The 22,686-nt window shown below is 39.2% G+C and overlaps 1 protein-coding gene across 12 annotated transcripts in view; it reads left to right on the top strand.

Moving 5' to 3' along the window:
• The window catches only part of TTLL5 (tubulin tyrosine ligase like 5), a 240,282-nt gene that overhangs the window by 54,305 nt on the left and 163,291 nt on the right, over positions 1–22,686 (top strand). For 9 of the 12 annotated variants that reach the window (XM_033107454.1, XM_033107463.1, XM_033107453.1 and 6 more), the window contains exons 13-16: positions 8,817–8,898; positions 10,461–10,522; positions 11,707–11,801; positions 14,049–14,090. In XM_033107454.1, the coding sequence (XP_032963345.1) occupies positions 8,817–8,898; positions 10,461–10,522; positions 11,707–11,801; positions 14,049–14,090 (281 nt within the window). The remainder of the gene's footprint in view (positions 1–8,816; positions 8,899–10,460; positions 10,523–11,706; positions 11,802–14,048; positions 14,091–22,686) is intronic. The other 3 variants (XM_033107457.1, XM_033107455.1, XM_033107460.1) reach the window with 1 other exon arrangement.

Raw genomic sequence — 22,686 nt, 5'->3', positions numbered from 1 at the left:
TAAGGATCTGACCCAGCTGACTTTTCTAGAATTCCATTTCCTGCCTTATACCTTACAACCCTACTGTCTCACCGAGCACTCCATGCTTTTGTGCCTCCGTGTAAGTTCTGCTCTCCATCTAGAAACCTCCCCTCCTGGCTGCTTTGCACATTCCTGTTTATAATCTAAAACTCAGGCTTGGCATTGCCTTTTGTACTAGGAACGCCTGTCTAACAAAGTGCCCTGTTGTGTCTCCTCTGTCATGCTGTCCCGTACTTGTTTCATTGTATTCCCTCCCTACGTATTGTAGTGTGCTGTTTTGTTTACACGTATACCGCCCCGTAGTCTCTGAACTTACCGTCATGAATTCCTGGTAGTTTCTATCTCCCCATCGTCCCCTCTCACCCAATTTCTGCCAAACCAAGCCTCTCCCCGGCTCCCTGGACCTCCCAGGTTCTTTCCTAACCCTTTGCCTTTGCACCTGCTTTATCCTGAACTAGTACTTTTCTTATGTTACTTTACCCAACAGATTACTGACATCTTTGAAGATGAAGTATCCCTAAGTCTTCCAGTCAGTTAGCCTCCCCACCCCAGCACTCCGTTCATAATCTGCGGTGGTACCTTCATGTCGTCTGGTACCCATTATGTGTCTGTCCCCCCACTGGACTGGAAGCTCCTTGAGCACAGCAACACTGCCTCCCTCATTTCTGCCCCTCCCGTGCATAGTAGCGTTTTTTGCTGTGAGAGAATGTTCCAGAAATGCTTGTTGAGTGAGTGATTGGTACTTGCTTTAATTGCCTTTTGGTGGCCTCACAGTAGGCTTCGCCATAGATCTGGTTTGGTAAGGGCCTAGGGCTCGTAGAATTATTGTAAACTGTTTGCGATGCGGGGAATATAACTCCAACTTCAAAAACCTTACTAGACTAAAAAATAAATACAAGTGTCTTTTCCACATCTATTTGGCTTTTATGCGAGGGTAAATTTCTTGGTATAAAAATCTTTGTTCTAGAAATCATCACAAGCTTTTCTGAATGTTTCCTTTTCTATTTTGTTTCATTGCTTGATTGCCTTTTGGATGCTGAAGAATTTCTTAAAGATGCTTCAAGAATCTCTTTAATGGCAGTCGAAGTTCTCATGTGAAATAAGTAGTGACTTTCTCTGACTCAGTGAAATGCCCCCTAGGTCCATGGGTCTCCTTTCTCCCTCCCTACTTGTGTTCAGTTTTAATAAACTGAGTGCATCTGGAGTTTTTTAAGTTGTTGACTGTCTTCTTGGCTTTTGTGGTTCTAATTCCACTTCCTGTCAGCCCTGGGATTTTGTGTGCTTCATGAACCTCCCCCCAACAGATAGGATTTTGTAAACGTGTGTATATTTGTGTGACTCTCTTTCCCTCCCAGTGATTCCTAACCTCCCCTGGGTTTTAAATTACAAGGAATAAGCTGGTTTCTTTCTCTTCTTTTTCATTTGTTTTAGAGTAAACAGGAATTGAGAGCTTCCCAGAAGAATTTGGCTTGAACAGAGCGTTGGTGATTTTAGAGGAAGCCAATAGTCCAGTGATGGGGTTCACTATATTCTCTTGGTTGCTGTTTCTGCCCCTCCACTTTATGGGTCCTTGCCAGAAGCATTCCATTACTATCTAAGTGTTTCTGTCCTATGATTTCTTTCTCACCCTACCATCTTTCTCACGTCCAGCTGTGTTTCCAGGTACCTTCAGTATTCCCAGTCATCTGTTTATTTATGCATTTAACTTTTTGTTCAGTTTCTGCTGTGTGCAAGGCTGTAGATTATGAGTTTGTTCCTCTCAAAGCAAATTTTACGTGGACTGTTATATACATATACCTGCATCGTATTATTAGCATTTAATGCAGACTTAGGGATTTTCACAAACTACTTGAGACTTAGCCATTTAATGTTTTTTTTCATAGATTTGTACATCTGGAAAGGACCTGAGAATAATTAGTCTGTGTAAAGAAATTGAGATCCTGAGAAATTAAGACTCTTACTTCAGGTTCCAGAGCTAGTGAGTGAGAGAACTCAGAGGAAAGAGACTCAGCTTGCAGAAAAGGCGTCAGAAGATGGGTTTTGGCAGTCAAGGCATCTTGATCACAGACTCTTGATTTATGGAATTTTTGATGCCTCTCCTAATAAAACAGAGTTTTGACAATCTAATTTTTTCTGCTTTCAAGATTGTGAAAATGTGGTACCACGTGAAATATATGCTTAAACAGCAACCCTTTAAGTATACTTAGGAAATTGACACTGTGAGATAGCTGGCTATGAGAACAGTTTTTTTGACCAGTTGGTAAAAACAGCCAAAAACAACAGGATGTTAGCTGTCCTTTAAAGATGCTGCTGCTGACAGTGGTTTTATGTGTGTGTGTGAAGATGGCTAAGTGACAGGCTCTGACCCTGTTCCTCTCCAGCCTGGGATCGTAGGAACCAGCTGGCATGCCATGAGACTGGCTTAGTTAGGGCAGAGACCCAGTGACATCTTTGCTTAAGACACACCAGGCTCAGTATACCTCTCTTTGTTAAGCAAATGCTGTTTTGGCCTTTTATTGCTATTGTTCTAGGCCATTTCACAGGGTAAACTGATGTTCTTAAAGGGAGAATGTCCGTAAATATTTGTTTCAAGGAATGAAAGCAGGCAGTATGCAGTCTCCAATTATGTACATAAACTACTTGTACAACAAAAAGAATGAAAGTCATCAAACAGTTCACTTTTTAAGATGGTCTCTTTTTCTGGTGCATCCCATGCTCCTGCTTAGAAGGGAATTAGTAGAAATACCCACTATTTGTCAAACACTCTTCTTTGGTTATTTCCGTTAGTCCTCTTAACAGGTCATATTTGTTACTCATGTTTAATAGATTCAGAGAGGTTAAATAACTTGTGAGAGGCAGGTCTCTCTGGCTCTTTCTCCACCCACGCAAGTTTGGATGTGTCCGGCCACTTTTGGCATGCCCCACGTCCTGGATTCTCTTTCTGCTCTCCTGTAACTAGATCTCAGGAAAAATGATACCTTTCTAGCTGATCTGGCCTGAGAAAGGGCACTCTTTCTACTCTAATCAACAGCACCTAGTCCTAGATAATCCTTTCAATTCTACCTTTACATATGGTAGCCAGATACCGTACTGATTTATTGGACTAGTTAACAAATTGGCTCTGGGCTTTTTCTTTTTATTTAGTTCATTTTCCTGTCAGACCTTGATCTGCTTTTTTCCCAGTTCTCCTTCTGGACCCCAGATAAAGACTTCCTCCTTAGGTTTTCAACTCAAATCCAAAGCCAAGGTGAAAAGAATTTCCTTTATACAATAGCATTTGACTGACAGCGAGTACTGGCTAATGTCAGCACTTTCCACTGCCTAAGGGATTACAGCTTCAGCTGGGACTTTCTTTCTGGGGAGGGTTAGTGGATTGATTCCAAAATTAGTGGTGTGACATGCTTAGTAATCTCTTAGGCCTTTGGATGCATTATTATTTTCTCTATCAAATCTTTTTCCCCCCTCCCTTCCTCGACCATCTTTTATCAAGCTTTCCTTCAATATGTCAAAATCTTAATAAGAATTTCTCTTCATTTTCTTGATGATTGGTGGCTTTCTTATGAATATATCAAGTCCTGTGATCAGAATTATTTTGGGGGAGTAGCTGCAAATTATTTTGTCTTTCTCAAAAAATGTAGTGTTTTTCACTTAAAAAATTTTTTTTCTTTTCTTTCTTTTTTTTTCCTTCAGAATTTCTTGATTGCTTCTTGTGTGCATTTTATGGTGCAGGCTGTTTGGTATATAACGATGAATGAGACGTGGCCCCTGCCCTGGAGTAGTAGGGAGGGGCAGACATGAAATATGATAAATGAGAGTGCAAGTAGTAGAGTGACTCAAGTGTTCTTGGAATACACAAGAGTTACCAGCTATGCCTGTGGGAGCCAGGGAAAGCCATTCCTAGCAGAGGGAACATGACATGCAAAGAACAGTGTCAAGGTAGAATGTGTTTCTTATTTTTAATGAAAAGTTCATTGTAATTAGATATAGTCTGCCTAGGATGGGGGGGGCGGTGGCAGGAGATAAGGTTATGGAAGTAGGTTGGGGCTCAGCGGCAAAGGCCTGACATGTTTACATTCATCCTGCAGACAATAGACAGCCACTGGAGGTTTTTGAACAGGGCAGCAATAGGATTACTACTGTTTTCTTTAACATTTATCATGATTTGACCCAAAGCTTGGTATGATAGAATTACAATAAATGGAAAACTATTCAACATTACTAGAAGTGACTAATTGAAAATCCCCCAGGAACCATCCTGTCAACAGTGCCTGTTGCTGGGCCAATTCATTGCCCGTCTCTGTCTGTTAGATTTAAGTCTTAGAAAGGTAATTCTGATGGCCATGTCGAGAATGGACTACAGTGGGGAGAGACCAGCGCTCGGGAAATGATTTGGGAGGTAAGAAGCACGCAGTGATAATATACACTTCTCATGTGGCCCAGGAATCCAACTCATAGGTGTTTACCCAAGAAAAATGAAACCATGTGTTCACACAAATACCTGTACACGAATGTTTATAGCAGCTTTATTCATAATCACCAAATAATGGATGTGACACAAATGTCTATCAACTGTTGAATGGAGAAATAAATTGTATGTCCATAAATTGGAATACAACTCAGTAATGAAAGGAATGAACTATACTACTAATACATGTAATAGCATGGATGAATCTCAAAAGCACCATGCCAAGTGAAGTCACTCTTAAAAGGCTAAATACTGCATGATTCCATTTATTTGACTTTCTGGAACAGGCAGAAATCAAATCAGTGGTTGCTGTTGGATAGGGAGTAAGGATTGACTACAAAGGGACACGGAATGTGTAATAGAATTATTCTGTGTCTTGAGTGTGGTGGCGGTTAAACAACTATGCATTTGTCAAAACTCATCAAACTGTACAATTTAAATGGGTAAATTTTATTGTATGTAAATAAACCTCAATACCCCTGTCGTGAAACAAGAAACTATGATAGTTGGATGAACCACCAAAAACATGCTAAATGAAAGAAGCCAGACTCAAAGGGTATATACTGTGTGCTTTCATTTATATGAAGTTTTAGAATAGGTAAAACTAATCTATGATGGAAGAAATAAGAATAGTGACTGAGGGTATGATGTGGGGAGCAGAGTGTTTACCAGGAAGAAACGTGAAGGATATTTCTGGGGTGATGGAGATGTTCTGTGTGGATTGATATGAGTGTGGGTTACATAGATGTATCCAATTATCAGAACTCATCAAATTGTATACTTAAGATCTGTCCATTTCATTTTTTGTGAATTATACCTCAAAAGGTAATAATAATAGAAGGCTGGATTAAAGAGAAACAGAGAGAAGAGATTTGGTGATGTGTTGGATTTGGGAGGTGGTGAAGAGAGTGTTTCCAGCTTTGGAGACTGGTGGATGGGTTTCTGTTTTCCAAGATGAAGCATAATGGGAAGCCAAACAGGTTTTGGGGAAAGATAACAAGTTGTGTTTCGTTGAGGGTTGAGTCCCTGTGGGATATCCTAGTGAAGTTGTCTAGAAGGCAGTTGGAATTATGGATTTGGTGTCCAGGAGACACTTGACTAAAGATGTAGATTTGAATGTCATCATCATAATATTAATGGCAGCCATGAGAATACATGTGATCACCCAAGAAGAGAAGTAGAATTGAGAAGGAAAGAGACCTGAGGATGCCACCCTGAGCAAACCTACCAGTGAATAGCTGGGTAGAAGAGAAGGAATGAAAGGAGGAGGAGAATCAGCAGAGAGCAGTGTCCTGGAACCAAGGGTGAAGAAAGTTCCAATAAGAATAAGTAAGGGGTGGTCGACAGTTTCAGGTGCTTGGGTTTAGCCGTAAGGCAGGCTTTGGTGATCATAGTGAGAACAGTCCATTATTAGAGACTGGGAGCAGAAGCAGATTCTCAGGAGTTGGGGAGGGAATAGGCATGAAGAAAGTGAAGGCGGTTAAGTGTAGATGACTTTTTTTTCCCAGAAGCTGCATTAAAGAAATAGAGAGATAAGGGTTCTAATGTAAAGTAGGAAGTGGAGTCAAGCTTCTTACTATTCACTGTGTAGGTTTCAAGTTTGTTTTGATTTGGCTGGGCACTGAAGGAACTATTTCTCACGGAGGAAAATTTTCCGGAGGATACTGTTGATGAAGGTAGTAGCAACAGTTCTTCGAAAATACTTGCTCTTACTATCGTAATGAAGACAACACAGAGGAACAAAAAGAGTAGCTCTCAGGACTGGAAAAGCCTAGCTTGCCTGATCCTTAGATGACAGGAACACTGGCAGGTCTCATCCTGGATACTGAGTGTTTGAAATTCTAGATACTGCTGCTAAAACACAGCATTAAAAGATGAGGCAGTTTGATATTCTCAGTACAACTTACTTCTTACTTTGTAAAACCTTTAATGTCCACAGAAAAGACCAATCATAAGTTAAAAGGGTTATAAAGACTCTGGTAGCCTGCCAAAGACCCAAATTATTTTTCTCAAGCTGAGTTGATTATTTTAAGAAATAAACGTGATACAAAATGCTCTTTTCACCCCGTTTCTCTACCCCAGATCCAGCCTCACAGGTGAACTGGGCTTTGTACCTTACTGTAATGCTGTCACATATTTATCCCACTCTTAAATGATAGTAGATTCAAGCCTGGAGATATAGATTTAAAGCTGATTATGAAATTGTTTAGCACTGACAGGTTTTATTCACCCGAGTGAAAATTAAGTTGTTACTGTAAAGGATGTTTTCTCTCTTTCGGTCATTTTTTTTTTTTTTTTTTTAATTTCCCAGAATGTTACTTCTCAGCCTTTCAACTGAGATTCTTGGAATGTGCCTCTTAATTTGGGAAATAGTTAGGTAAATGTGTTGGCTGCTTAATGGGTCTCATTGATTGTTATTCTGATTTCAATTTGTCTTCATTTGTGGCTAATTCTGCAAATCTGGTTCATATATGTATCCATTATTATTCTCACCGTTACTCATACTGTTATTGTTAATTGTGTTACCACTTTATGAAACGGTTGAATCATGTGCTTCAGCTTTTAAAAACTGAAGAGAATGTTATTTTTCTTGAATCAGACTCACGTTAAATTCTCTCTAGCTTGTGTGATATTAACATGGACTTGTAGATTTTGCTGTTAGGTTTTTCCATTTAAATGCCTCATTTACCGTAGTGCCGTATCACAAAAGATTTTTCTCAGATTGAAAGGGGAATAAATACCCTGTGGCTATAACAGCTATGGATTTGTTAACAACAGAAGATAGGCGAAGGAACTTTCTTTACATTTTAAAGTATAGATAGTATGTGTTTTTTATCCCAACTCAGACTCTTATAGTTTGTGATTATTTTTGCAAATTAAATGGAATCCTAAATAAGTACTATGGAAGCCAGCTCACTCATGGAAACACGACAGAGAATCTGAATATGAACGTCTACCTGAATCCATATTATATAAATGGGAATTCTGAGCATACTGATCCTGATAAATGGTGACTAACAGGGAGCTCAGAGAGACCAAAGGATGCTAAAGAAATATCAGAGAAACGATTTCCCCAAGTTCCACAGTGAAGCCACGGTCGAGTCATGAGGAGGATCCAGGTTTTCTGATGCCTCTTCTGGGATTCTTGGTATTACATCAGACTTGCTGTTCTAGAAGAGAGTCTTAAGCACCATCTCTTCAGAAGCCTGCATTTATTTTTTTATGTTTCTGAGAGGATTGAGAAATGGAAAAATCCTTACAGTAAAGAAATTTGTTTCAAAATTAATTTCTTGAAAATAGCTGGTTGTGTTCTGTGCATGTGAGATGTGGCCTGTGACCTTGGGTTGAATTGTAAGGGAAGCTAGTCTTTTCTCCTGGAAAGAAGGTATAAACAGTGTGAGGGACGCAGTAGGATATTTGGGAATGAGTGGGACTTCTGAAAGTCTGATACGCTTGATAACTGCATACCAACAATGACCGTGGAGAGGGTCTCATACTAATGAGAGTAAAGGTTGCCAGGTTAGGTTCCACAGTTGGACTCTCACCCCTGCATTCTGGGAGAAAAGCTTGCTGATGGTTCTTGCTTTGCTCTTTGCAACAGTTGGGGAGTGAAGGGGAGAGAATCAGTCAAGAATCCAGAAGCAGTGGAAATTTGATCTCTGGCTCCGTCCTGGAGGTGCAACATGGTTGAAATAATATTAGTGATACAAGATGGCTTGTTACAGTCCTGCTCTGCGGCCACTGGCTTTCTCCTTTTTGGGCCAGTGCATTTTATTTTCTGTCTTCAAAGGGAAATTGAAACCATAGGGGAGGGGACAGAATAAATATATTTTGCACTTAGGTGACTTCTTGACCTAGGTTGCAATAGCAAGATCTTGGTTTAAGGAAATGTGATGGAGGATCCTAGAGAGATACCTTCAGTAGATGTTTCTGTTTGCAGAGTGCGGTGGGGGGGACAATCCAGAACAAGCCCAAAGGAGCACTGACATTGGATGCACTTGTTGCCATCCTTTTCCCAACCTTTTTTCCCCCGTAAGCACAGCAGAACCATGCTTGTTAGCCTCTAGAGTAAGGACACTTTCTGTGTAGAACTTAGCAATGTCAGTAGAGTAGATGATAAAAACAGTGGCATTTTATAGCATTGTTTTCATATTACCTCGAGAGCTTGATTAGTTTTTTTGAACTTAGAATCTTTGCTTCTACTTCCACTTACTATTTATACTCAGCAAGTTTCTAGGCCTCTGATGGGAGTTGACTGGATTGAATCTTCCAGATCTTTGGCTGTGACATGGAAAATGATTTTGTGTATTGTATTGCATTGTATTTCTAGAACTCTATGGCTTTGACGTGCTCATAGATTCTACTCTGAAGCCATGGTTGTTGGAAGTGAATCTCTCTCCTTCTTTGGCCTGGTAAGTAGTCTGTTCCATCTATTAGAGAAGGATAAACCTCCAATGAGTAGCACCAAATCCCCTTTTTTTGGGGGGTGGATCGTTTTTCTTGGCATTAGGAGACCCCCCCGCCCCAGGTCTTAGACAGAGATGTGTGGGATTTCTAAATATGGGGGATGTGTGGTGTGTTGTCAACGTCCATGTAGCACTCATGGATCCCTGTCTTACCTAGTGAATTTGTGCTCTATGTTTACCGTCTTATTGGGCTTGTAAAGGATGCTTCTTGCATTCATTTTTATCCCCCCTGTTCTCTCTCTCTCTCTCTCTCTCTCTGTCATTTGTCGGTGTTCTGCTAAGGCTAAAGAAATACATGAATATAAATAAATACATTATTGTCTTTATTATAAAATGTTTATACAGACTGAAGTCCACATATACTATAAAGATATATAGCTGGGGCCTAGGTATTGTATATAATAGCTGGTCCTTTTGACCTGTTCATGTTCTGGTGTCCATCCAAGCTTAAAGTCTAAAACTTTAAACAATTAAAAAAATTTTTTTAACTTACTATTCTGAAGAAGGAAAGAGATTTGTTTTTCTATACCAGAGAATATTCTGCTCATATCTGCAGCTATAGCCAGAGTTTGTTAGCTATATACTTCTCTAAACAGCTAGAAATTTATTCCAGAGACCACCCAGCTGCTGCATTTTTAAGGATGAGAAATATTGGCAAAATGCCAAGCAACTGAATAAAGACAAGTTGACTACTTTGTGGGGTGGGAGTTTGGCTTAATCCCAGTAATAAGGTGTGGAGCTAGATAGTACACATGCTTCAGATGTTGTGTTACATTTTTGTTCAGTCAGCTTTTTGCAGATTTCCCAGCACGGTACATAATACAGTGTTAGAGATCCCCAGCATGGTGTTTTGGGTCCAGCAGCCAGAGTGATCTGGTTCGTGGAGAAACACCTCCACACCACAGCCAAGATGGCTGTCACCGCCACAGGGCGGCCTCCAGCTTTCTGTCCCTGTTGTTCTGTTTGCATGTGGGTTCCTGCTGCAGCATCTGGTGATACTTTGGTATAGCTTATACTTTTTTACCCTCATTTACAAGCCTGTAAGCTTAAAAAGATTGATTTAGAACAGAAAATGAGGCCTTTGAAAAAGTACAAAGATGGCCAAAGTTTCTTCTCTTGTGTGTGAATGTGTTTTGACTACTGCAGCAGTAAAAAAGGATTTGAATGGTGGGCGCACTCGTGCAGGAACCTCTGAAATCCACAGTGATAATGAAGCAGTATTCTTGACTTGTGCAAAGTGGGAATTGCACAAGACCTCTGGAATAAAAAGATTGCACGTCACGGAGTTAATGCCTTGGTGCTGGGCCTGCCTTTCAGAGGATGAGTTTAACACCGGGCTTTTATTTCTAGTATTTTTGCCCAGATTTCTTTTTCCACGGATTTGCTGTGCTTTATGTGTTGCAGCTCATTGACATTTGGAAGCTTTGCTGTATTGGGGCCCGTTAGGGGCAGCTATTCTGTTAACCTATAAAATTATCGATTGCTCTTTTCTTTCTCTGTTCTGTCAGTGATGCACCTCTGGACCTAAAGATTAAAGCCAGTATGATTTCCGACATGTTCACTGTTGTAGGTGAGTACTAGTGTTTTCTGAAAACTCACATAAAAGCGCGTCCATTTTCTCAGGCTCTCTAGGTGTTGCCAACTGGCAGTTCCTAAGCCATGCTGGATATGCTGGATGTTTTGTACTAAAAAAATTATATTTTCAGGGAAGTGTTTATGTGTTTCTACTCCCCCTGGCTCCATCCTGTCCTGAGGTTGAACCACAACTAGGGCTGAGACCTAATTCCTGGGCACAGGACTTAGGAGCTGAGGAAGAGTGTTAAGCACAGAGCTGGAGAAAGTATATTTTTCTCTGAGCTCGGATCGTGAGATCCACTGAAGAAGCTCTGTTACAAAGGAGACGGGCTGTACTTTTGCTGGACAGTCTCTACTGGTGTCAATATGATCTGTAGTAGTTCTAGCTGAAAGAGTTATCATTGCAGCAGCTCAAGGAAGACATCCCCTTTGGAGTAGATAAGCCAGAACTGTGAAATGGAGATGGGCAGTCAGGGGGGAATAGTGTGTGTTCGTTGTTGTTGTTGTTGTTAAAAAGTACCCTAAAAAGACATAATAAAATCTGTTTGAAATGAACTAGTACTTGGTGTACCAGCATATGCTGTAAAACTTAGCTATTTTCCTTTGGCGCGGGAATCTGCTTCTTTTTAGGATATAAGTGAAATTTGCCCAAATCTAATTTGTTAAGCAATAGATCAGCTACAAAACCCATTTTGAAACTTGCCAGTAGACCACCTTCAGCAGTTCCAGAAGTGGATCCTGTAACAGGACAAAACTCCTCACTTGCTTCTGGATTTTCCCGATAAAAAACAACATTATTTCCCAGTTACTATCCAGGAAGTCACTTTACAATAATTTGTTTTTATTAACAACTGTGTGTTTTTAAATGGTAGTTCGCACCTTTGCCCTGAAGTTCATCAACACTTGACGTCTCTTTCTTCCATCAGAATCACATTTCAACTCCCCAACAAGGAAGGCTGATTTATCTGCATGTTTTCCTTGCTTGTTCTCTCCAGTTATGGTGGTTCGAGTTCAAGTGGAGAATGTGTATGGGAGAGTCATGTCTAATCCTTTTGAGGATGGATCACTGTAATATTTATGACAGTGAAACTGAGTTAGTACCTCTAAAGAAAAGGTGTGGCTAAACTTGCTAATTTCTTAGAAAATGGCAGGTTGTAACGTTTCCCATTTCCCATTCAGGATTTGTGTGCCAAGATCCTGCCCAGCGGGCATCAACCCGGCCAATTTATTCCACCTTTGAGTCTTCCAAGCGTAACCCTTTCCAGAAACCTCAGGTAAGCAAATTCAGCAGCAGGGAACCCAAAGGAGGCTTACTGGGAAGTGGCGGCTGATGTAAATAAGTGAGCTGAAGTTCCATGGATATGAGGTCACTCAGAGCAGGAGAATTTGGGGATCATTCTAGACAGCAGGCAGTTATATTCAGCTGTGGCTAATAGCTTATGCTTTCAATGCTTTCAGACGAACTAACTCTCTGCTTTTTTTTTTTTTTTATTCTTTTCCCATTTTTTACCCTTTCTCTCTCTTTTTAAAAATCACCCTTCCCCCCCCCTCAAATTGCTATAATCATAAACAAAGCACAGAGAGGGAGCCTACAAATTCTTCATCATTACTCTGTCACATTCGTTTTGATCTTCAGACTAGCTTCATAAAGAAGATGCTCAATTGAAATAATATCTTTTCTACAAGTGATTCTCTTCAAAGGAACCCTCAGTGGGGATGAGGTGTTGATAGAGGTTAAATGAGATGAAACGCCCACGGAAACGTGTGCATGTCTGAAACATCATTTGATCAAGCGCTGCTGCAGTCTTTGAGGGCTCTGCATTTTTGTTCCAGTGAAACCAATCAGCTAATCATTCTCTCTGCTCATTTCCACCATCTAATCAGTCCTGCCTGTCTAGATCTGGCTAGTTTTCACTCCTGTTTCTTTGCCTTTAACATTTCTTCTTCCCTAGAAGGTCCACCTTCCTCCTCTCTCCACATCTGGATTGATTGCCTCACCTGCTCAGAAGTTTGGAGATTGTTTCCTATTAAATCCATCCCACTCTGTCATGACCTTTACTTTTCATTTCATTGTTATTTACTTGTTCTCTGTTACATTGTTTTGCATTCACTGATTTGTTGCTTTTAAATTGTCCAGTTCCCTTCTGCTGGCTTACCTTCTGCTGGCTTGTAAGCTCTTTGAAGGTAGAAATAGCTGCTTCTCCCCCTCTTTTCCCTTTCTCTTCCTCTCCCATTTCCACTTCCACCCTGCACTAATCCCTTTTCTCCTCCCTTCTCCTGCCATTCCTTTTTCTCCTCTCCTTCCCTTGGCTTGCTGGTCTCATTTAGAGTATGTCTGCGTGCTAAGAGCAGGTCATATTATTTACTTAGCTTCATCAGAACAGGGTTTGCAAACACAAGTGCCTGTAGGGGCTGCAGGCAGACGGTGTAAATGAGGAAATTGGGCCAGGTGTAATACAGCTGAGTGATGTGACTGCAGGGGACTGGAGAGTGAATGCCCCCTATAAAAAGGGGCAGCTAGGTATGTTATTCGTGTGCTCTAGGTGATCCTTGCCAGGTATGCGTGTGAGCCAAGTGTTGTGAGATTTCCCTACTGTCAAGAGAAATCAGAAATCTTGCTTTAAAATATCGGCAACTAATTCAACAGTTGATCATTAAGAGCAAACATAACACGTCTCTGTGCTGGGTTCAGTCCATGGGCTGCCTACCTGTGACCTCCCCCACTAGACAGTGTCATGATGTAGAACAGGGTGTACTGTATTTTAAGGGGTGCTGGGTTAGAAGTAAAACCAGGCAATAAGGTTGTATGCTATCAGTCCATCATCACAGATCAAAGGATTTGCTTTAATTTTTAATAAGAAAAAGTAGAGGATTAACCTAGGTGCCGTAGGAAAACTGAACTTAGGCAGTCGCGTTCCTATGCAAATTGTTTCCTGCAGTATCTGTGGCAAGAGCCACAGGGTTGTGTATAAAGGATTGTGACTATGTCTGTGCAGCTTTCACAAAGTTGCTGCCAAGTTTCAGTCTAGGGGTCGCTGTGTGTCAGTCTTGGATGAATTTATCCCTTTTCTTAGCTTCTCTGTCAGCTTTTATTGGTGACTCTTTGCAAATCATAGCGAATCGATCACCATTTGTTTTGCTACCTGGTAGGTAAAAGCATGACCTCATCCATAAGTGGCCCTATAGGACATTTATTAAAGGCTAAAGAAACTATAGATTACCTTTGCACACTGTGTGAAACATATTTATCAGAGGGAGTAGTTAACATCAGGATCTTCAGTACGTGAAAGTAGGATTGTGTCCTCAGTGGTAAGAAGGTGAAACTGAGTTAGATATGCCATTGGAGAAAGCAGTGTGAAAAATAAATGCTCTAATATTCCAAGCACGAAGCGTAGGTCTCTTCCTTTTGGTTTCTGCATGGAGATCATCCTTTCCTTTTTTATATCATAGATGTAGGAGTTGGAAAACACAGGCATGTTAGGAGAAGATAAGGCTTTATTCCATTTTTCTGTCTTTTATAGCGTCCAGTATCTGCGCAGTTTCAGTCATCAAATCCCACACAGGTAAGTTCTGGGTCATTTGGAGACTTCATTCAAATTTTTATTTCCATTCCTCAAATGGAAAGTCTTTTAGCTTTACTCTTTCACAGTACATATTTTATGCACCTGCTTTTTGAACAGATTAATAACATAAAATAGAATGCATGAAAATGAATGCACAGAGGTCTTTTGGGATATAGAATCTAAGAGGAGAGGTTGCAGGAATTTATGGATCCTCTTTTCCTGACAGTGATTATGTTGTGATGGAGGCAGTACAATTGAAATGATGAACAGGGTTTAGAGGCGTATCTATTGCTTTGACCAAAATATTCCAGAAAGGAAATACCAGTAGTTCACAAGTAACCTTTCTTTTGTTCAGACATCTTATTGTCAGTAGTTTAATACTGGAAACGTTTTCACATTCGGTATTAGGCGGTATTTGAGTTTCTCAACAGATGGCATTTGTTATATGTAGTGATTTGCAGTTTTATGAATCTTAGAAACTCTGGTCTAGTTAATGTCTCAGATGCTATCTACTAAATAAAGACAAAATATTTTATCTCCACTTCTTAATGATCAGCATCTGTCTTCTTACTGCGCTAGTGAGCAGTATTTGAGATTAACCATTGCTTTCTTCCATGCAGATTTTTTTTAACATCCTTTTGAAGTGTTAGGGTAGCAGTGAGAGTCCTGCTTCTGCTATTTGATGCTTTAATATGAGGGATGTAGATATTTCATACATACGTGTGTCATTTGCAACTATTAGTTCCAATATATGTATTTTGGCATTTGTACTCTCTGATGCAGTTTCTGGGAAGCCCAGAAGCTTGAATTGTAACTTCTTCAGCTGCTGTTTTTGATGAAGTGATTTACATGGCCTATATGAATTCAAGAAATGAAAAAAAGACTTAACTGGTTGTCATGTCTAGTATTTATTTGGTAACTGGTTAATGTGGTTCTGTAACATGAGTTTTGGTGTCTGGTAGAATTCAAAACTCTGATATTTAATGTTTTATATTTAGTAAGTAACTACCTAAGTGTGATAGCTGCTCTCCATGTCAAACAAACACTACCTCTGTCCCTCCCACACAATCCAAGGCTGTTGACTTCAAAGAGCTTACGTTCTAAATATCTCTTGAACTAATCTACTTAAGGAGAACATCAAAAGTATTATTTCATAACCTTCAGAATTTGCCTCCAAAGAAGGATCTTTTTGATATGTAATTCTAACCTTAATCTCCTTTTTCCCAGTTGTAACTCTAGTCCATCTCGGTCTATTGCTGGAATTGTCATCGGTTGGAATAGCCCGGCCATGAGCAAGGCCTCTCTTTAGTAATTATGTATGTGCGCTCTGCTGATGTGACACGGAGCCCTTCTGGTTTTATTCAGCCAGCTTTCTACATGTTGAATTCTTTGACTCTCGCTGTTCTTTGCAACATTCTACTTTGTCATTGTCTTGTCACTGTTCATGAAGCACTCTTCACTCCGTGGTTGTTTTGTCAGAGCTAAGTGAAAAAAGAGAAGAAAAGAAAGTCTCTGCTCTGGCCATTTAGACTGTCAAGTTTTCTTTCTCTGTTGCTGTCACATTGTGAAGTCAACAGTCCTTTTCCTGTTGTCGGTGACTGTTCCTTTTTAATCCATTATCTCTTTGTACATTTCTTCCTTCTCTTGAATGCTATGGTTCAAATTTTCCATTCACCAGAAATTACTTTCCAGTGTACCAAGGCAGGTGGCATGGTCTTGTGGAAAGAACATGAACTTTAGAGTCATATAGACCTGGGTTCAAGTTTGCTCTGCTGATAACTGTTAATAACTTGGGCAAGTTCCCGTAAGTCTCTGAGGCTCACTTCCCACATCTGTCACATGAGAATAATAATACAGAACATGTAGTTTTGGTGAGAAAGAAATTATAAAATACAGGTAAAATATTTAGGATAGATATGGACACATAGTTTACCTTCAGAAGATTTAGTCCCCTTCACACTTTTAAATCCTGTTGATTTTTCCTTTCCCCATTTGATAGCCAGTATCTGGTGTTATTTTGATACTCGTTTCTCAGTAGTCATGTGTTTCACATTTGCTATCATCCACAAATACAAATAAATTACTTTATTATTTATTTATCCATCCTCCCAGACATTAATGAAGAGTCTAAATAATGCTTAATATTCATTTTGGAAATCACTACCTAACTTGATTCACTGTTATTTATCTTTTTCTGCAGTTACGTCTTTCAACTATTGTCAGTTTTTGTTGGTGTATTTTTTTCATTATATCATGACATCAACCCCTAATTGGAAATACGATTTCAAATAAAAATTTTATGAAATTTTCACAAATGCTTCTGTAAAATCCAAAGACATTAAATATATTTGCTATATTCCCTTTTTAAAAATTTTGTCCTAAAAATAAAAATTTTAAAGTATGTTTTAACATAAATGAAGCAGTCTTCATACTACTATAAATTTCATGAGCCCATTAAACTCCAAATGTTTATGGATTTTTTTCTTTTCATATTTGTTCCATTATTTTACTAGGGATTCAAGTTAGACTTACCAGGCGGTAATCACCAGGTGCATACTTCTTACATTTTTGAAGATTGGTACCTGATTTGTTTTTTCAAATCCTCTAGTACCTCCTCAGTTCTTGATTTTTCAAACATACTTATAAGTGATTTTGGTAAGTTTTTTTTCTCTTTTTTTTTTGGTTTTTAAAGCCAGTTCCCTTAATAACAAGATGCATGTCTCTCTGACCTGCTGACTTACATTTATTCCAAATTTCCGGATGTTGCATCTCTCTTTTTTTATTGTGACTCTAAGACTACTTACTTCCCCCCTCCCAATTTCAAAGTATACTTCTGGTTATCATTACATTTAAACCTTCTCTATTAGCCTTTTTTTTTTTTTTTTTTTTTTGTCTATTTCCACCCAGATTTATTCATGTTAGGTCCTTTGTGTTCATTTTCTTTAACTTGATATCATTAGTTCATTTTGCTTTGTAAACTTGATTTTACCTTTTATTTTTTAGATGACAAAGCATATCACATATAAATTGAGCTATTTCTAGTTCATTTGTTTTTAACACAGAATTTCAAACTTTGTAAAACTACATTGGGACATTTTTATTCTTTGCATGTGTTTTCTGTCAAACAAATTTTGTTTTTGCCCCTCAATTATGATATTTTTTTAGCATACTTCAGCTGTTTTCATACATTTTGTCCAGTTCTTCTCATTACTGGTGCTTGCTAACTTTCTTTAAGCTCAAAATCATTTTTCTGATTCAACATCTGTTTCTTACTGCTTTGAGTGGGGACAGGTGGTTCCTTGTCTCAATAATTTCACATTCTCAGTCCTTTCTTCCCTAGCAATAAAGGTTAGATGTGTAAAGGTGCTTTCTCTGTGTATATTTCTGAATATGATAACCTAACCTCTTTGATTGCATGTTCCGTGGCAGAATTCTTACCTGGATAGTCATTTGGCAGTTCCAAATCTATCTGAGCACCCAGTCGTTTACATCCTGGGTCATCTAGCCAAAGGCAGTGTTTCTCTTTAAGTTCACAGGTCTTTATTTCCTTAGTACATTCAGTCAATCCATGAGAATACGTGGATTTATTCTATCTGCCACCCAGAGAAATGTAACTGAGTTGATGTGTCCAAAGTCAAAATGACAAAAGGACTTGCATTTGGACTGTTTTGCTCTTGTCTTTGACAGTTCTGACAGTCCAGTTGGTCTGATTCCTTTTTTCTCTGCTTTGCTTTTAATCTCCATGTATGTCTCCTTGGCACTCATGCGCATTATTTCTTCTTCTTCTCTGCCTTCTCCTGGTGCTCTTCCCCCTTCCCTTTCCTCCTCTTCCTCCTCCCTTTCCTCCCCCGTCTTACTCGTTCTCCCCCTTCTCCCTCTGGTCTCCCCTTTTCTCGCTGCCTTTTTTGTCGCGTGTGTCTATAATTTAGGTCTCATTCCTTAATAGTTCATTTCATTAACAAATATTGGTAGGATTTAGCCAATGGTTTAGGATAGTAATGTGTTGTTTTTCTATAAATACATTTTAGTAATCAATCAGTACAGCAGGTAGTATTTTTTTTTAAATTAAAGTTTATTGGGGCGATAATTGTTAGTAAAGTTACATAGATTTCAGGTGTACAATTCTGTAATACATTGTCTATACCTCACATTATGTGTTGACCCAGAGTCAGTTCTCTTTCCATCACCACATATTAGACCCAGTTTACCCTCTTCTAGAGCCCTGCTCCTCCCTCCCCCCTTACCCTCTGGGTAACCCCTAAACTATTGTCTGTGTCTATGAGTTTTTGTTCTTTCAATTGTTTGTCTTGTTCTTCGGTATATATACCACATATCAGTGAAATCATATGGATCTCTACTTTTTCTGTATGACTTATTTTGCTTAGCATTATAATCTCAGGATCCATCCATGTTGTCACAAATGGTCCTATTTCATCTTTTCTTACCGCCGAATAGTATTCCAAGCAGATAGTATGTTGATTTAAAAAATTCTCTCTAATGTCAAATATATTGAAAAGTTGAAATTGGCAAAATGCTTTTGACTTTCTAGTCTGATATTTTCTAGCAGCTTCCCCCAAAGATACAGGAAACCTGGGTGCATTTTAGAGAGGTATTTGAGATACCTAGACTTCAGTAGTTACAACTTTTCTCATCCCTCTCCCTCTCAGCCTTTTTAATAGTTTAGATGGAAATAGACAAGTGAAGAGATTAAAGAAGTTTCTAGCCATGTTTTTTCTCTTGGAGTTGCAGTGACGTTTTCTTTGCAGCCTGGTAATATTGTGGCAATAAAGGAGTAAAGCCGTTAGCTTTATGGGAGTTAGCAGTTGGGGCATTCATCATTAACAAGCACCATTACACCTCAGCCCCTTCCTTTTTCAAACCTCCCAAGTGCCCTAGCCAGGAGCACCTGCCAGAATTCCTACCTGTCCCACCCAAACAGCCCATAAAATGCACACAGTAGCTAGAGTTACAATTGTGGGCTGTGAGTAACAAAAGAGTGGTGTGAATGTGTATGGGAGGCAACTCTTTGAAAGTGACTGACAGAGAAGGTTAAGAATTTTGGGGGTGCTAATTCATTGTTTATAGGAGTAGGTTTAGATTAGTAGAGGAAAGTTGCAGCATCATTATATTCCCAGTCTCCGGAAACCAGGAATATCGTTCATCATGAAGCAGTTCCTCAAAGATGAAAATTGGGTCCTAGAAAAGCAAAAAAAACCGGTTAAAATAAAAATATAAAAAGATGGTGTAGATGCTTGACCACTGCACTGTACACCTGAAACTAAAGTTGGATACTATTGCATGTCAACTATAATTTAATATATATATAGTCATGGGATATATATATATATCAGTATATATATAGCATAGGGAATAGAGTCAATGGAATTGTAATAGATACATACGACATCAGAGGGGCAATAGATTGGGGGAGGGGGGTTATCACTATTGCATTGTTTTGTACACCTGAAACTAATAAAAACAATATATATAAAAAGAAAAATGAACAACAAATAAGAAAACATAGACCGATAATTAAAAAAAAAGACAAAAAATGAACAACAAAAACAAAAAGGCAAAAATCATAAATTTGAAAACAAAAATTGGAGCTACTCATTCGATGTTATTCAGCAATGTTTTTATAAATATGCCCATGTGTTCCTTAAAACAATCCTAATAGGTAATAACTATTTCTTAAGATATTTTTATTATTAACCTTTTAATACAGATTTTAGTTGATCAACACTTTTTTTCTCAAAATTCAAAATTTTAATTCATTTTTTATTGGGGAATATTGGGGAACAGTGTGTTTCTCCAGGGCCCATCAGCTCCAAATCATTGTCCTTCAATCTTGTTGTGGAGGACGCAGCTCAGCTCCAAGTCCAGTCGCTGTTTTTAATTTTAGTTGCAGGGGGCGCAGCCCACCATCCCATGTGGGAATTGAACCAGCAACCTTGTTGTTGAGAGCTCGCGCTCTAACCAACTGAGTCATCGCGCCACCCCTCTGAAAGCTCATCTGCAGCTCTGTGGAGGACACAGCTCACTGACCCATGTGGGAATTGAACTGGCAACCCTGTTGTTAAGAGCTCATGCTATAATCAACTGAGCCATTCAGCCGCCCCCAAAATTTTAATTCTTAATTATGAAAAATTTAAAAAATATTCAAAAACAGAAAACACAATGGACCCCCATATATTCATCACCCAAATTTAACAATTGTAAAGATTTTGCCATATTTGCTTAATTTATTCCTTTTTCCAACATTTTTAAGTAACATTCTTTTCTAAAATGCTTAATCTTTATTACACCATTTTAATGTATGCTTAACTTCGTGCTCTCCTTACACAATTGCAGAAGACTCTTAAATAGTGTGAGGTGATGAGGCAACTGGAGTTTGGAGGAGTTACTGCCAGTGGCTCTCTGATCAGAGTCATGCTGTTCCATGTGAAGTACATGAGTAGTTTCAGCAACCAATAAGTAGTGTGTAACAATTGTGGCTGCTTGCTCAAGGGTTGTGAAAGAATTCATGAGGCAGGTAGAAATACAGAAGGAAGATTTATTAAACTAAAGGATCGCTGGGCAGAGTCTGCTGGAAACTATTGCGTCAAGTCTTTGTTTCGCCTGAAGTTTTATATTTTCTAACCAGGATGTAAATTGCTTCGGCCTGTGGTGGAATTTTCTGTTGAGTTCGGCTTTGTCCGTTGGGGTTGGGCAAGTAGTTAAACTGGTTATCGCCACCTTTGCAAATGTTCCTTAGATTTAAGTTGAAGCCAGGAGTGGATCCCATACAGATGCAAAACCTCTCTAAGGTCATAGGGCGAGCATGGCTGAAGTAAACAGAACCATTGAAACTAGTATGCGTAGTAAGTGTATAGCAAGCAGAGACATCGAGGCCTGGCAGAAAGGAGGCAAAGAAAAGAAAGCAAAGAATACTTTCAAAAAATCCCAAACTAAATTAAATTACACCTGCTAATTCGAATTATACCTGAGATCCAAATCTTAAAATAGAAGATTTAGTGCCACCATTACAATCCCCCCTGTCTCATCAACAATGAGAAAAGTCTTCAAAGTATCCATGAATATTTTGGCTTTTCCAAATTATACACTAAATAAGCATTCACACTTCAAAGGTGTTTTTTAATGATTATATTGATTCTCTCCTAACTCTTTAAACTTTATGCTTGATTCCCCTTTGATCCCAAAATGTACTGTTTAATGTGTTCCCAGAGATTGGAAGGGAATTAAAATTTTCCCCAGAATCTTCTGTAAAGTTTTATTCTAACCATGATTAATCTCTGTGTTAGCACATTCATTCATTTATTTATTGGTTCAACAAATATCTGTTGATTTCCTACTCCATGCCAAGTATTGTTCTGGGTGCTGAAGATACTCCAGAGGCAAAGTTAAACAGATAAAGTCTCTGCCTTCACATGTTGCTTATATCTGCTGATTCCGTGGTTTTTCTTTATATAGGTATCTCATCATGGAGTTGCCTACCAGAAAATCTACTTTTTATAACTCCCATGCTAGTTTTGAAGATTAATATATATTGGTCTCCCTTGTGTCCAAAGGTAAATAGTTGTTTGGATACAGGGATGTATTAGTCAGCTCAGGCTGCCATAACAAAATACAATAGATGGTGTAGCTTAAACCGTAGAAATTTATTTCTCACAGTTGAGGCTGGGAAGTCCAAGATCAAGGTACCAATGAGGTAGATTTCATTCTGATGCTTCTTCTCCAGGGTTGTAGGTGGCCACCGTCTCACCATGTGCTCACGTGATCTTTGTGCGTGCTTGAGCAGAGAGAGAGTACATGCTCTCTGGTGATCCTTCTTTTAATGGCACTGATTTCATCAGACCAGGATCTCACCCTCTGGACCTCATCTAACCCTAATGTTTCCCCGAAACGCCATCTCCAAATACCATCACATTGAGGGTTAGGGCTTCACCGTAGGAATTAGAGGTGACACAGACATTCAGTCCATAACAATGAGTATCGCTGAAAAGATCAAAAGTTAATGTCTTTCCATAGATAGTCTACACAAAGAGAAAAATAAATACAGTAATAGCTCCTGACAGTGGGGCTTCCTTTCTCTGGTCAAAGTTACTTCTAGGGATTTAGAGAGTCACCTTGCACCCACAGTTCTTGAATTGTTTCTGATTCTTCCTGCTCAAAAGATCTGTCTCATTTTATTAGTCAGTTCATCTATTTCAATAACAGTGTATTCTCATGCTTTGTACCATCCGGCTTCCCTTGTTACCTTTGTATTTCTCTGCTCACAGAACATCAGAGTCGCTTAAAACATTTGTTCTCAGATGACCTTTCTGATCATTCTTTAGACGGGGAAGTAGCCCAAATCATCTTTGGGGATCCGTGATGAGCATGGTGCATTTGTTTGCCTTTGTTGAATGCCCAGGGCAGTCATCCTTGACTCAGGTCTTTTAGAAGTCCAGCAGCCACAGTATTTCTCAAGTTGTAGTCTTTTAGTCACAGCTCTTTTATGTGTCACTGATGACTCTCATCTCAGTATTTCCCCCCTCAAGTTCCAAACATCCCACAGCCCAACTTTTTCATCTGTGACATAATATATTGCTCCTTG

Source organism: Rhinolophus ferrumequinum, chromosome 6, assembly GCF_004115265.2.
Source record: "Rhinolophus ferrumequinum isolate MPI-CBG mRhiFer1 chromosome 6, mRhiFer1_v1.p, whole genome shotgun sequence".
Classification (NCBI taxonomy): domain Eukaryota; kingdom Metazoa; phylum Chordata; class Mammalia; order Chiroptera; family Rhinolophidae; genus Rhinolophus; species Rhinolophus ferrumequinum.
Note: the sequence above shows the minus strand (reverse complement) of the source record. Positions and strands in the feature narration are given on the sequence as shown.